Source organism: Chinchilla lanigera, unplaced genomic scaffold (genome assembly GCF_000276665.1).
Source record: "Chinchilla lanigera isolate Chin_1 unplaced genomic scaffold, ChiLan1.0 scaffold00016, whole genome shotgun sequence".
NCBI lineage: Eukaryota > Metazoa > Chordata > Mammalia > Rodentia > Chinchillidae > Chinchilla > Chinchilla lanigera.
This window is the reverse complement of record NW_004955417.1, coordinates 2,897,507-2,912,391: the sequence shown is the minus strand read 5'-3', so window position 1 is coordinate 2,912,391 and position 14,885 is coordinate 2,897,507. Positions and strand designations below refer to the sequence as shown.

General features: G+C 35.6%; 1 protein-coding gene across 6 annotated transcripts in view; it reads right to left on the bottom strand.

Annotated features, from left to right (window-relative positions):
* LOC102027182 (solute carrier family 7 member 13-like) overlaps positions 1–10,751 on the bottom strand; it is a 35,731-nt gene extending 24,980 nt beyond the window's left edge. For all 6 annotated transcript variants that reach the window (XM_013512794.1, XM_005381729.1, XM_005381728.1 and 3 more), the window contains exon 1: positions 9,978–10,751. In XM_013512794.1, coding sequence (XP_013368248.1) covers positions 9,978–10,644 — 667 coding nt within the window. In that variant the 5' untranslated portion in view covers positions 10,645–10,751. The remainder of the gene's footprint in view (positions 1–9,977) is intronic.
* Positions 10,752–14,885: the final 4,134 nt, after the last annotated feature.

Sequence of the window (14,885 nt, the reverse complement as noted above, 5' to 3'; positions counted from 1 at the left end):
CAAACCATAACAATTGTTTAATTTTAGATACCGTTTAATTTCTTCTTCAATTTCATGTGTAACCTATTGTTTCCTCAGGAGGGTGTAATTTAATTTATATGTGTTTGTGTATTTTCTGTGATTTCTCTTGTTATTCATTTCCATTTTCATTGCACTCTCATCAGATAACATGTATCACATAATTTTCATTCCTTTTCATTTACTTCACCATATTCTCCCTGAGAAGAATTTGCGTTCTGGTATTCTGGAGTGGGTCACTCTGTAGATATCTACTAAGTCCATTTGTTCCTAGGTTTGGTTTATTTCTGATGTTACTTGGTTGAATTTTTTATGTAGTTGATCTAGTTGTGCAAACTGTGTATTGCATTTCCTTTTACAATTGTGTTAGTGTTTATTTGATACTTCTTTTTTCATTTTAAAGAAAGTAGTAAGAAAAAAGAACAATAGCAAAATTCCAACACAGACATAAACGAAACACAGCAAGAACATTAAAAGTGATACAGGGTTTCAAAACAAAATGATAGGAATTAACAGTGTTTGTTATATTACATATTTTTATCTTCACCTATGTTGTTCAGATTACTAGATGTAAGAATGGAAGATTGTTTAAACCATTAAAAAGAATAAATGTTAAAGAAAACATTAGAGATAATATAGGGTTTCACTAGACCAGATTGTAGGAATTCACCAATGGTTTTTCCATTGCATATTATTGTCTTCAAATCAGTTACTCAGGTTACCAGATGTAAGCATGCAAAATTGGTCAAAATATAAAAAAAGGTAAGCATTAACTGTTCCTTTCAATACACCATCAGACATCAACAGTACAGTTGTCCCAGCTATTCATATTATATATATTTTGCCTTCCTTCTTCCTTTTTTCTTCTTTCCTTCATCCCAGTTGTTCCATCCTTTGAACAGTGTCTTTCTCTTTCATATAATCTACTGTACTTTTGAGTTTTACTTACTCTTTCAGATTCTTATACCAGGGTGACAATATGATATTTTCACATGTGGGTCTTATTTATTTCAATTATGAGTATGATAGTTGCATCTATTTACCTATAAAGCCTCAAGTTTATCTTTTTATAGCTGAGTAATTCCTCATTGTATAAAAATACCACATCTTTTTACCATTCCTCAGTTGATGGGCATTTGGGATGTTTCCAAGATTTAGTTATAACAAATTGTGCTGCTGTAAACATGGGTGCACATATATCACTGTGGTATGATGTTTTCAATCCTTCTGGAAAATATCCAGAAGCGGAACTGCTGGGTTAAGTGGGACTTCTAATTCTAGTTTTGTGAGGAATCTCTACACTGATTTTCACAGTGGTTTCACCAGTCTACACTCCCACCAGCAGTGGAGTAGGATTCCTTTTACCCACAGTCTCTCCAGCATTTGTTATTGTTTAATTTCTTGATACAGCCACTCTTTCTGGGGTGAGGTGGAATCTCAGTTTTGTTTTTATTTGCATTTCTCCAATGACTAACAATGTTGAATATTTTTTCAGATATTTTTTCACCATTAGTAATTCTTCATCTGAGAATAGTGTATTCAACCCAGAAGCCCATTTTTAGATTGAGTCTTTGAATTTGGAGGGCCTGATTTCTTTTAATTCTTTATATGTTCTAGATAGAAATCCTTTGTCTGAGAGGCAGTTGGTTAAAATTTTTTCCCAATTCATAGGTTTTCTTTTTGTAGTATTGGTGATTTCTTTTGATGTGCAAAAACTTTTCAATAAAATGAAATCTTAGCTGTTGATTCTTTGAAGTTTGGCTTCTTAGCTGTTGATTCTTGTGCAGTTTGGCTTTTATTCGTGTACTCTCTGCCTACCTCTATGTCTTCAAGACTTTTACCTACTTTTTCTTCCAATAGGTTTAGTGTTTCTGTTTTAATATTTAGATCTTTGATCTATTTTGACTTTAGTTTAGTGCATGATGATAGACATGAGTCTAGTTTTAGTCTTGGACATGTGGAAAGTCAGTTTTTCCAGCATCATTATTAAAGAGGCTATCTTTCTTCCATTGAATATGTTTGATACCTTTGTAAAAGATAAGGTGGTTGGGTGTTTTTGTTGATGTGTCTGTATCTTCTAATCTGTTCCTTTGATCTTCAGGTCTGTTTCTGGTACTGTGACAGTACCATGCAGATTTTATCACACTAGCTATATAATATAATTTCAAGTCAGGAATTGTGATGCCTCCATCCTTTCCTTTGTTTCTCAGGATTGCTTTTGCTATTCTAGGCCTCTTCTGGTTCCAGAAGACTTTTAGGTTTGCTCTAGATCTGTGAGGTATACTAATGGTATACATTAATTTGCATACTTTTAATTTGGATTGCATTGAATATGTACAACGATTTTGAGAGTATGGCCATTTTCACAATTTTAGTTTTTCCTATCCATGTGGAAAGAATATCTTTCCATTTTCTGATATCCTCTTCAATCTCTTTTTTTCAGAGTACTATAATTTTCACTGTATAGATCTTTTACATCCTTTGTTAGATTGGTTCCTAAGTATTTCGTTTTTAGATGCTACTGTGAAAGATTGATTTCCCTAATTTCTCTCAGTCTGTTTGTTGTTTGTGTACAGAAATGTTATTGATTTTTGAGTGTTGACTTTGAATCCAGATGGGCTACTGAATTTTGTTATTAAACCTATACTTTTTTTGGTGGAGTTTTGTGGGTCTTCTATGTAGAGTATCATGTCATCTGGAAATACTGATAATTTCACTTCTTCCTTGACTATCCTTATACTTTTTTCTCTCTCTTGTCTAATTGCTTTAGCTAATATTTCCAGAACTATATTGAGTAGGAGTCATGAAGTGAACATCATTGTCTTGTTCCTGATTTTAAAGTGAAAGCTTTCGATTTTTGTGCATTTAGAATGATGTTAGCCATTGGTTTGTCATAGATGGCTTTGATCAGATTGAGGTAAAAATCATTATTTCCTATTTTCTGTAGGTTTTTCTTTTAACGTGAATGAGTGTTGGAAAGATGCACAAAGCTTTTTCTTCATCTATTGAGATGATCATGTGGTTTTTGTCTTTGGCTCCATCAATATGGTGTAAAACATTTATTGATTTGTGAATATTGAACCATCCATGCATTCCTGGAGTGAATTCAACTTGATCACAGTGTATATTCTTCTTTATGATTTGTTATATCCTGTTTGCTAGTACTTTATTGAGAATTTTTGCATCTATACTCATTAGGGAGATTGGCCTGTTGTTCTCTTTTTTGGTTGAGTCTTTCTCTGGTTTTGGTATTAGTGTAATACTTGCCTCTGGGGATGAATCAGGGAAAATTCCTTCCCTTTCAATTTCATTAAAAAGTTTGAGAAGAATTGGTGTTGAATCTTCTCTAAATTTCATGTAGAATTCAGCTGTGAATGCATCAGGATCTGGCTTTTCTTTATTGGCAAGTTTTTGTATTCTTGTTGCATGGAGTATTGTTTTCAATCTGTTGTCTTTATTTGTTGTTCTTGAAGTTATGGTCTGTTTTATCCCTTTCTAGAATATGTTTTAGTACTCTTTGTAGGACTGGCTTGTCATTCATGAATTTCTTCAGGTGTTCTTTAGTGTGGAAAAAATTTATTTCTCCATTAAATTTTAAGGATAGTTTTGCAGATTACATCAATCTGAGTTGAAAGTGGTTTTCTTTTAGTTCCTGAAACACTTTATTCCAAGCTCTTCTTGAATTGATGGTTTGTGTTGAGAAATCTGTGATTCTGATGGGTTTTCCTTTATAGGTGATATGTTTCTTTTCTCTAACTGCTTTCAATATTTTGATTTTTTGTTGAGTTTCTGGGATTTTGATCAGTATATGTCTGGATGTAGATTCATTTTTATTATGGTGAATTGCAATTTTATATGCGTCACAGTATGTGCAATTCTTTTTCCATGCCTGGGAAATTTTCTACTTTTATTTCTGGAAATATTATTTTTATATCAATTGTGTTGACACCTGCTGTTTCATTGATATCTATTAATTTTGCATTTTTGTTCTTTGCTTTGTCTTGCAGTTGTTGAATTGTTATTTCCTGGTTCATTGTTATTTTTAAGAGATCTTTCCTTTCACATTTGTTAGTGGCAAGGGGGCTGGGGATTTAGCTCAGTGGCACAGTGCCTGCCTGGCAAGAGCAAGGTCATGAGTTCAATTCCTGGTACCAGAAAAAAAAAAAAGAAAAAAAGAAAAAAACCCAAAAACACAATTGTTAGTGGCAATGCTGTTTTCAAGGTCTGAAAATCTGTCTTTAGCTTGTTCAGGTGGTTTTACCAGCTTTTGATGTTATTTTTAATTTCCTGGATATCTGTTTGAGTGTGTTTCATGCATTCTAGTTCTTTTCTGTATTGTTTCCTCAAGGTTTCATTGAGGAATATTCCTCTTTTTCTTATCAATCTCCTCTTTGGATGTACTGAGCAATACTCTCATTAGTGTTGTCATTACTTTTATTACCTGAGACATTATTTCTGATCTGATGTCTTGTATGGCCTGATGGAATTGTTTCTTTGCTTCAGTTGCTGTTATTTCAGAAATTTCAGGTGTATGACTTCCAGGCTCTTCTGTGTTGATGTCTCCTGGACCAGTTCTGGGTGGGCTAGCCTAAGATTGCATTTTACTCCTTCATTTTGTCATTTTTGAAGATCCAGACATTTCCTGGAGCTCAGCCTCACTCCCAAGATGGTATGGGAGTGGTGGGGTGAGGATCCGAAGATCCCCAGTATTTAGCATGGCTCCTGTGCTTGCGTGTGGTGGAAAGAAGATGCTCCCGAAATTTTCTTGCATTCAGCTGGCTCCCAGGACGGTGGCGGAGGGACAGGGCTGGCTTCATTGAGTTCCTGAAGCTTTCTAGGGTTCAACCCAGTATCCACAAGGTTTGGGAGGTGTAGGTCATGATACCAAGGCTTCAGATGTTGCCCTGGACCCAGCCCAGTTCCCTCCCTGGATGGGTGAGGGTGGAGTCCCCAAAGCCCCTGATTCTGTCTGGGTTTCAGCTCAGCTCCCATGGGATTGTGGATGGTGCTGGGCTTAGTCCCTGTGGCTCAAGAAAGTGTCCAGAGCTCCACCTGCCTTGAACACTGATGGTAGAGGCCCAGGGGTGCCTCACTGGGGTTTCTGAAGATTTCCAGTGTTCAGCCTGGCTCCTATGGGGAGACTAGGGGTGTGGGGAGTGGCCACCAAGGTCCCAGAATATGTCCAGGTGTCCGCATACATCACACACTGCTTGAGGAGGCAGAAGGTGGCTCAACAGGGTTCCTGAAGATGTCCAGGGTTCAGCCTGGTGTCCACAGGCACACTAGAGCTATGGGGAGTCTATTTTATTTTTCATGTCTGTTTTATATAAGTAAGTGTACTGGTATTCAGTGCATATATATTTATGATTGTTGAATCTTATCTTTGGCATTTCCTCTCTTGAAATATGTAGTGACCTTCTTTGTCTCTTTTGATCAGTCTTCACTTGAGGTTCACATTATCTGCAAATATAATAGCTATGACTGTGTATTTCTGCATTCCTGTTGCATGGAGTATTGTCTTCAATCCTTTGCCTTTTAGTCCATGAATTTCTTTATTAATTAAATATGTTTCTTGTATGTCACATACTGTTGGATCTTGTTTGTTCATCCATTTTCTCTGTCTGTTTCCTTTGGTGAATTGAGAACATTTTTATTCACAATTGTAACTGATATGTATTGGCTTTTCCTTTTCATATTATTTTCCTGTTGTGGGTACCCTGTCTTTCCCTATATTTAATTGCTTGCCCTGCCTGTTGGCTTCTTCTATTAGTGTTCTTGGATCTATTGTCTTCACTATCTCTTTCTAAAATACCCTTCAGAGCATTTTAGATGGCTGGCTTGGTAGTCATGAATTTCTTCAGCTCTTCTCTCTCATTTGAGTATTTTATTCATCTCTTGATTTTGAAAGACAGTTTTGCAGGGTACATCAATCTTGGTTGGAGGTTGTTTTCTCTTAAGGTTTGAAATACTTCACTGCAAAATCTTGACTTGAGGGTTTGTGTTAAGAAGTCTGCTGTGATTCTGACTTGCTTTCCTTTATTGTATTCCTCTACCTGCTTTTAATATTTTAGTTTTTTGCTGAATTTCTGTAATCTTCACTATTGTATGACTTGGTATAGATTTATTTTTTGTCATGCGTATTTTAATCCTAGAATGTCAATAAAATTTTCCATGATCATTGTGGAATACGTTAAATCCTCCTCCTGCTTGACTTTCTTTATTCCACATTTTTCTTGTCATGTGTTTATCTCACATGTATGCCTCCATATTGCTTTATAATTTGTAAATGATAGACAACATTTTTTGCTTTTTAAGTGTGCTTGTTTTTTCACATAATGAACTTATTTCCTCTGCTCTCATTAGTGTATAGATTTTATATGAGCGCGTATTTTTGTCCAATACATTTCCATTCTGGTATTTCCAATATTTAAGAAACCCATGTATTTCAAAGGCATCAAACATATAGAATATGTGAGTGGATTATTGTTCTAAGAAATGACTTTTTGTGTGACAATGAATAAATAATCAGTATTTAAATGCTGTCCTCTCTGGACTTGGGAGAGATAACTATATGCTTGAACAAAGAATTACTTTCTCACAGGTAAATAAATTCTTCTTGTGTTGAAGACTGAAATTTTAAAGTACACAACTATAAAATTTTTAAAAATGGAATGTATTCAGGGTAATAGAACAGATTTATTGAAGAGAAAATATATATGATATATAGTACTTATGCCAAATAAATATATTTGTTTGAGAATAGGATGTTACTCTATTTGTGTACCAAAAACACACACACACACACAAGGAAATTCCCAAAATAAAGTGGAAACTAACAGGGATAGGGATACAATATGTGATATGTCCATAAATGCAAAGAATTAAATCCTGAATCTATAGTGTTACCAGAAATAAGACAATGATGCAGTCAGCAGTTCATAGATGGTGACATAAAATGGCCAGAGGGTGAAGAGCACATGCACAACCTCTCTGCTATACAAGGAAATACAAATTGAAGTCATACTCAGGAAAAATGGATGCTATATGAATAAATTATCCAGGTTTCTCTGGTAGAGAAATTTTAAAATTCTGATGAAGTGTTGGCTGCATAAACAGTAGTGGAAAATCGTAACTTCCTGACGTTACCTGGTAAAAGCAGTTTGATCACTTGTCACTACTATGCAAGTATTTGCATTATGACAATAATTTCCACTATAAGAAATATTCAGACAAATATAGTAGTATTTATTTGAAACATTGAAGTAGGCTTTCTGCAAAAGTTTTCCAAACCAAAACAAGAGCTCCTATAGATTTTCCAAAGGAGAATCAGAGCTCTTGTTACTGAAATGGCCACTAGGAAGACAGTCAAAATAAACTGACTGATATGTAAAATATCTGAATGTATTTAAAAATAAAATCGTGACTTAAACACGATATCTACAGCAAAGGAAATAATCAAAAGACAGCACAATGTGGTGAAGGTGAAAATATATTTGCAACTGGAGCATTCCCAGTAGTAATTTGTGAGTGTCTCATGGTTAGCTTTGTAATACAACAGCAAATATATGAGATAAACAACTTACAAAGAGGAAGGTTTTATTTTGCTCAGTTTTGGAGAATTAATTCAAGACTGATTCACCCTGCTGTTTAGAATCAGCAGGTGCTATGGTGTGTCAGTTCAGGTGAGTAGTGAATAGCGTCCATTCACCTCATGACACTTAGAAACACTTAGGAACAAGAGACAAAGACCCCTGAACACCTCTGAGGCCATGTCCTCAGTGATCTAATACTTTTTTTTTTAATGGACCACACCATGATAACTCATCACCACCAACCAATAGTGCTATAAGTTGGTGTAATGATTAAGTTTCAATGGCAACTTGACTTAGAATGTGTTTAGGGATTGGAAAGTGTACTTTATGTTTAGTTTGATGCGACAAGGGGTAATCATCTTGGGTAGACTCTGTGGTCCTTGACTCCTTCTTGTCTGGTGTGGTTTCCATGCCCTGGATCCCAAGTGCCATAAAATGAACAGCTTTGAACTGCTTTGCGCTTCTGCCTTGATCATTCTGTGTTGGATTTCACAGTTATGGACTGAACCCTCTGAAGCAGAGTTAAATTAAACCTCTCTTTTAAACTGGGGGGGCTTCTTATATATTACACCAGTAATGGGAAAGTTGGGTGACACAGTTAGGAAGCAAGCATTTAGTGCTTGGACATTTGGGGTATATTTAAGTTCCATCTGTTGCACTCCATATTTACACACATCCTATATTTCTATTTTTGACCCATAAAACTATTGTTCAAACTAAGTGCTAATGACGGTGTTAAAAAATTCTTTTACTAGATAAATACAAGCTGTTTTATTATTTGGAAAAGTTCATATTGCATTAAAATTAGCTCATTGCATTATAAGGAATTTCAACTAAAATTTTCATTTGAAGGAAGAACAATGTTAAAATACCTTTAAATATCAAATTATTTCTAAGTGTTTCATAATATGTAAGAGTAAATAATGTGTCTTATTTACCTGATCATCTTTCTAGAAATCAGCATTTGAAGTTTTAATAAAATATTACACAAATTTCAAGCATAAAATTTATGGGAGTATTATACCAGGATAGTAGGCTTATTTTTCAGAAGAAAATTTCCAAAGATATTGTTTGATGCTACAATGTTTAATGTCTCCCTAATGTGTTAATATAGAATTTATGAATGGAATAAAATAATTTCTTTCTACTCAATCTTTTATTTATTCCAGAATGCTGTACATTTATTAGCAAATCACTCAATTGTGATAATACTTTTGGAACAATATTATCAGCAGAAAGCTCACTGGTACAGAGATACAAGCATATATTCACGTAGGAGAATATTAAATGTACCAGTCTCAGAAAGAATTTCCATAATTAATACAGTGAAATGCAGTATATGAAAGAATGTGCAACATAACCAGGTACTAACATAGGAAATATGGTTAAAACATAGTATGATGTCAAAATTAGGAGGTAGTATTTTATAACTACTGGTAATATAGTCTTTCATTTTTTTTTTTTTTTTTTGTTTTGTTTTGTTTTGGTTTTTCTCTGGTACCGGGAACCGAACTCATGACCTTGAGCTTGCCAGGCAGGCGCGGTAATATAGTCTTTCAAATAAAAAGTATAAATAAGGAAGAGGACCTACATCAATGACCTTGAGTTAGTATTGCATATGGAACTAGATTTTGTGGCAATAGTAAAATAGTACTAAAGTGTTAAACCTCTTATAATTGTCTTGAAAAATGATTATATAGATGTATTACTTGTATTGCAGTCAAAGTGCCTCAGAATGCCAGAATTAAATCTAACAATGTCTAGGAGAACAAACAATCCTTACTGTCTTTTAACACCTTTTTGAAATTCTCAAGTTTATGTAGGGGCATAAACTGAAGAACACTCACATTATCTCCCTGGTGTAATAACATGACAGAGGAAAGAGTAAATAGAACCCACATGTACAGTATAATAAGAAAGGGAAAGAAATTATTCAAAGGAAGGAACACTTGGGATGAGGGAAAGAAGAAAACGAAAGTACTAAGGCATCATATATATATCTATATATCTATATAGATATATATATCAGTGGCATAACTGTACTGCTGGTGTCTGATGGTTTGTTGAGAGGAACAACTAGTGATTAAAAGATTTTTTAAAAATTTAGATCAATTTTGCATGCTTATATCTGCTAATCTGAGCAACTTATGCGACAACAACAATTTGCAGTATAACAAACATTGAAGAAGAACACTGAACTCTACATAGTCTACGTGAGTGTTTATATATGGGAGTTCAACGATAATCATGTAGTACAGAACAGATTAAATTCTACTCTAGAAATTAAGAGTACCAGATTTAACCACCCCCATCTCTGCTGGTTAAAGCTTTTATCATGCTACATAATATTTAAACAAAGGGGATTACCTGCAATGTTTACCAGGACTGTAGATCCCACATATGGGTAGAATCCTTGGAGAATGGCTTCAGCAATTTGTGAGGCATCAGGAAGTTCAGCATCCAAAGCACTCTCAAATCTGGAAACATTCTCCTTTCTCCCCATCACTAACAGCACTATCCCTGCTAGGGAAATGAAACAGAGAATAGCCACCTTCACCAAAGAACTGAGAGTCTGAAACCAGGACACTGTTTTCACTCCTCGAATATTCAGAAGTCCCAGTGACCACAAAATGGCCAAAGCTAGGCATTTCTTTGGTAGCTCTGGAGGGGAGCACCCAGCATAGAAAGGCTGAATTAGAGAGCTTGCTACCAACAAGCTTTGTGCGGCTAGTCCTATGAAATAACCAAAAAGTTTGATCCAAACATGAAGGAAAGCAACACAGGATCCAAGAGTTCTTTTGAGGAGAAAATAAACCGCTGCACTTCTAGGGAAGGTGGCACCTGTCTCCGCGGCACAGAGGCCATTGACGATATTCAGTATGCCGCAAAGTGCCCAAATACTCAGGGAGACAGGAATGTTCCCCGAGGAGGATTTCAGCACCCCCTTAGGGGATATAAATATTCCTGCCCCTATTGTGGTACTAAATAAGAAGATGTTTCCATGGAAAAACCCTATTGCCCTTGAGAGTTGCATGTCTTTGTCTTTTCCTGTTTTTTCAGTCCTAAACTCTAAACATGAGTCTTCACAAGGGTTTCTTTTGTAGTTTCTGTTGATTTAGTAAGCCTCTCCCAGAAGAGATATTCTGTCAACACTAACCCATCTCATCCTTATGCAAGTTCTTTTATTATTTAACTCAGCTTGTCCGAGTGTGGTGGTGTTTATTATTTAACTTCACTTGGTTTTCAAAATTGTTGACCTTTTTTCTGTGATTTTGTGTTCTCTTCTTAAAACCAGAGTGAGAATGACTTACATGTTACTTATTGTTTTAAAATCACATACGCCACTGAACAAGTTAGTCACTCCTAGTTAGGAATGTGAGGTTGCAGAAGTTTCTGGAGGTCTGAAGTCTCCTTTAGAGTTAGAACACTGTTACTGGACTAAGTCACATCACGTTTATTAAAGAACTGGATCTTTGAGAGGATGAAGGAGCTATTGCATCTGTAAGAAAAGACTTTCTTTGGGAACATAAATTTGAGATAGCATTTGTACAGGGAAGAAAAAGACTTGGTGCAATGGGAGCGAAGGCTGCGTACTGGACAGGTTGTCTACAGTGCATGAGGTTTCCAGCCCTTATTCTGGTACTTCTGGTTGGATATGGTGATGTAAAATGACATCTTGGCACTGGTTCTTGTATCCTGTTGATAAACATTATTTTCTGCAATTAAGTATCACAGGAATTTACAGTTTTGGTTTAGTTGTCACATACATCTAAAGAATAAGAAATGTTATTAGAAATTCTGATGTTATCTGAGAGTAACCATGTGTTCTTGTTTCTGTGAATCTAAACTAAAATATTTTAAGCATGACCATCATAGTCATTTACATGTAGTGTTTCTTATACTTTGGAATACTGGGCCAAGTGTGAGTATATTTTTGCCAGGGACATTTACCAAAGGAGTGATCAATATTACTATACCATTATTAGTTCAGTGTGAAGTATTACTCTATGGATTTGTACCAAGAGACCACATTGACATTTATTAGGCAAAATGTATACTTTTTTATTGAAGTAGAAAATTTTAATTTTACATTGCCGTTCAGTTGATATGATTTTTAGGACATGATGAGGATTTTTTGTTTTGTTTTGTTTTGTTTTGTTTTGTTTTATTTTTGGTACCAGGATCACACTCAGGACCTTGCACTTTCCAGGCAGGTGCCTATGCCACTCAGCTATATTCCTGGCCTGGACATGATGTTTTTTGAATTGCACATTTTCTCATATTTCAAAAACAATAATTGTTTTATTTTATTTATTTTATTTAATTTTTATTATTTTATTTTATTTTTGTCTTTTTGAAACAGGGTTTCACTATGCAGTTCAGGCTGGCTTCAAACTTGCAGTGATCCTTTTGCGTCAGCCCTCTGAGTGCTGAGATTACAGGTGTGTGCTATCATACCTTGCAATAACTTTATTTTATAGGACTAGTTGCCTGATAATGAATGAAGTATCAGTTCACATTAATAAGTGACTTCTTTGTCATTTCATTTTCACTGGTATTTCTATGTTGACCCAGACATCATGTGCAAGCTGATTAGGGCTAAATGTATGCAGGCCAATATTTTTTCCCAATTTTTCAAAATCTATAGATTTTATTCCAGGTATTGTGTGAATACTCATTAATGCATAAATTTATTGACAATTTATATTAAAAGACATGTAATGTGGGGAAATTAACTTTATTTAGGTACTTTGTTGTTTATTTATTACACAGTGTTTTATAAAAGAGCCAGGTTGGCTTTGCTCCTTGCCCCCTGTGATAGTTACTGTGGAGTCAGGATGGAGGAGTAATGCCTACCTGATTGGTTTAGCATGGTTTTGGGTATGTCTTCATGATAGACTTACTGAAGAAGGAAGACCCACTTGGGTTTGGGTGTCCCCAACTAATTGATTTGTATCCTGGATCATGTAAAATCAGACAGAAGAAGGAAGTCTCACTTATGTTTCTTTTCAGAAATCCCTGTCTTCACTCTTGCTCTTGCAGGTCCATCCCCAGGCATCCAGCGCAGACATTTAGACTCTCCAGTACACTCTTCAGCCGTCCAACTGAGACCCTTCTTATTCCTGATATGGCCTAGCATGTGACTCTGGAGTGACCTCCTGGTCTTCTGCCTTTGACTGGATCACCTAGTTTTCTAGACTGCATATATCCCTGTTGCATTCTTCTACAGCTGGAACTCCATGTGGCCATAGTAAATCTATTTTGTAAAATAGGTTTGTAGGTATTCCCATTACTGATACTCTTCCTAAATTCTTTACTTCAGAGTAGTTTGAGACTCATTAGCTCTAAAGTAACAGCACCAAACTCAAATATTAATATATGCATTTCTTTAAATATAGCCTTACTAAGCAGATTAAACAGACTTTTAAGTTTTTAGATAGAGCCAGCTGGGGTTACATTCCCTACAAATCTGCCCTCAACCTACTTGGTATACAGAAGGCCAGAAATTACTGCTGCCCTTGTGAGCTGTGTGACTGAGAGACTCTCCACAGTGCTGCTGCCTCACAGCACCTAGACACAGAACACTTTCTGGATGCTCCTCATCCCGGAAGTTCCATTAACTTTCTGCTCTCAGAATGGTGGCCCTGCTGTTGCCTGTAGGTAGTGTCATAGTGTGAGGATTTCTGCATGCAAGTCAGTGGAAGCACAGTTACAGTAAAGCTCCTTTCCTGCTTTGATTTGGCTCTTACATACTTTTCCCATGTTCAGCCCCTCAGTCCCTTCAACCACCGTGGTTCAGCAAATAGTTATTGTCCTCCACTGTATGAAGGAACAACATAAAGACTGTTTGTTATAGTAAGGAAGGACAATCTACTTTTATAACTTAATCAAGGGAGAGATAAGTAATCACACAAACACCCAGGTATATGTCATGTGGCAAATGATGATTGACGGTGAGTGTGGTGGGTTTAATCAGGGAAGTTGTAGTATTACTGTTCCCAGATAACTATGTCGCCCAACCACAGGAACAGTTGAGAAGAGTTTAATCTTAATATCAGTTGAAAGATCACATCCTCCGGGAAACAGTGTTACCCATTTGTGGTTTTATTTATGGATTTCTTATGAAAAGATATTCCTACACGTAATTCTCTTGGTATCTGGTGTATTTCTTCTATTAGCTTTTAATTTGTGGACTGAGAATGTGCAGAAGAATGATCATTAGACATTCATCTTGGAAGATGTCAGGTTCCCAGCCTATATTAAGAGCTAACATTGGAGATTTGAGTCTGTGTGTTCTTAATATGTTTTGCAAATAGAGAATACTGACTTTGCTGATGGATTTCATGTGTGTTTGTGAGACGAAAACAGGCATAAATGTCAAAAAATGTGTGAGGGCCAGGGAACTCAGAGTAGGGCTGGTACCTTCAGCATTTCTACTGTTTTAACATGACACAGTTATTCACCTATTGCCTTGTTCATAGCCTCCTTGTTAATCTCAATGTTTTTCCATTCAGTTCAAAGTTAAATGAAACATTCATTAAAATTTTGCAGTTGCTGTTTTTATTAGAGAATTTCAAATGGCATGATACTATCATGGATTCATACTGTGACTCTTGAAATTTTGTTTATCTGATGGTGTGAAATTATACCTCCTCATTATTTTATTTCTCATGTCTCTTGTAGCTAGGCATAGAAAATTCACCAGAGATTGTCAGTGGCTGAACAGGAGGCAGATGCTGTGTTTCTCTTTGCAACTTCAGATTTTGGGGAATGAAACTATGTTGAAGTAGACAGTGTTAATGAAGTAAATTGTGAAAGATATTTAATGTTATAGAATTGTATACAGAAAACCTGCTAAACATAATACACAAAGTTCATGTTATCTATTTACATGTTATATATTTACCACCATTTAGAAAATTAACAGTAAATCAAAGACATTCTATGCTTTAAATGTCTGTATCATATGATATATGACTTACGTATCTAGAGACTATGAAAAGTCCACACTATTTATAAAATATGAAGTAGCCAGTACATTATTAACTCTTGTCCCCAGGCTGCATATTAGGACTTGAAACTTATTCACCTTATAACCACAGGTTGTACTCTTCAATCAGCATCTCTCCATTTTCTTGGCCCCCTCCAACCTCTGAATACCACTGTCCTATACACTTCTGGGTAAGTGCTTGTCTACTTTCAATGATGTTAATCCATCCAGTAGCCATAGCTTCATAGGCTACACCGAAATTTATTTCCTGGCCAAATGCAAGT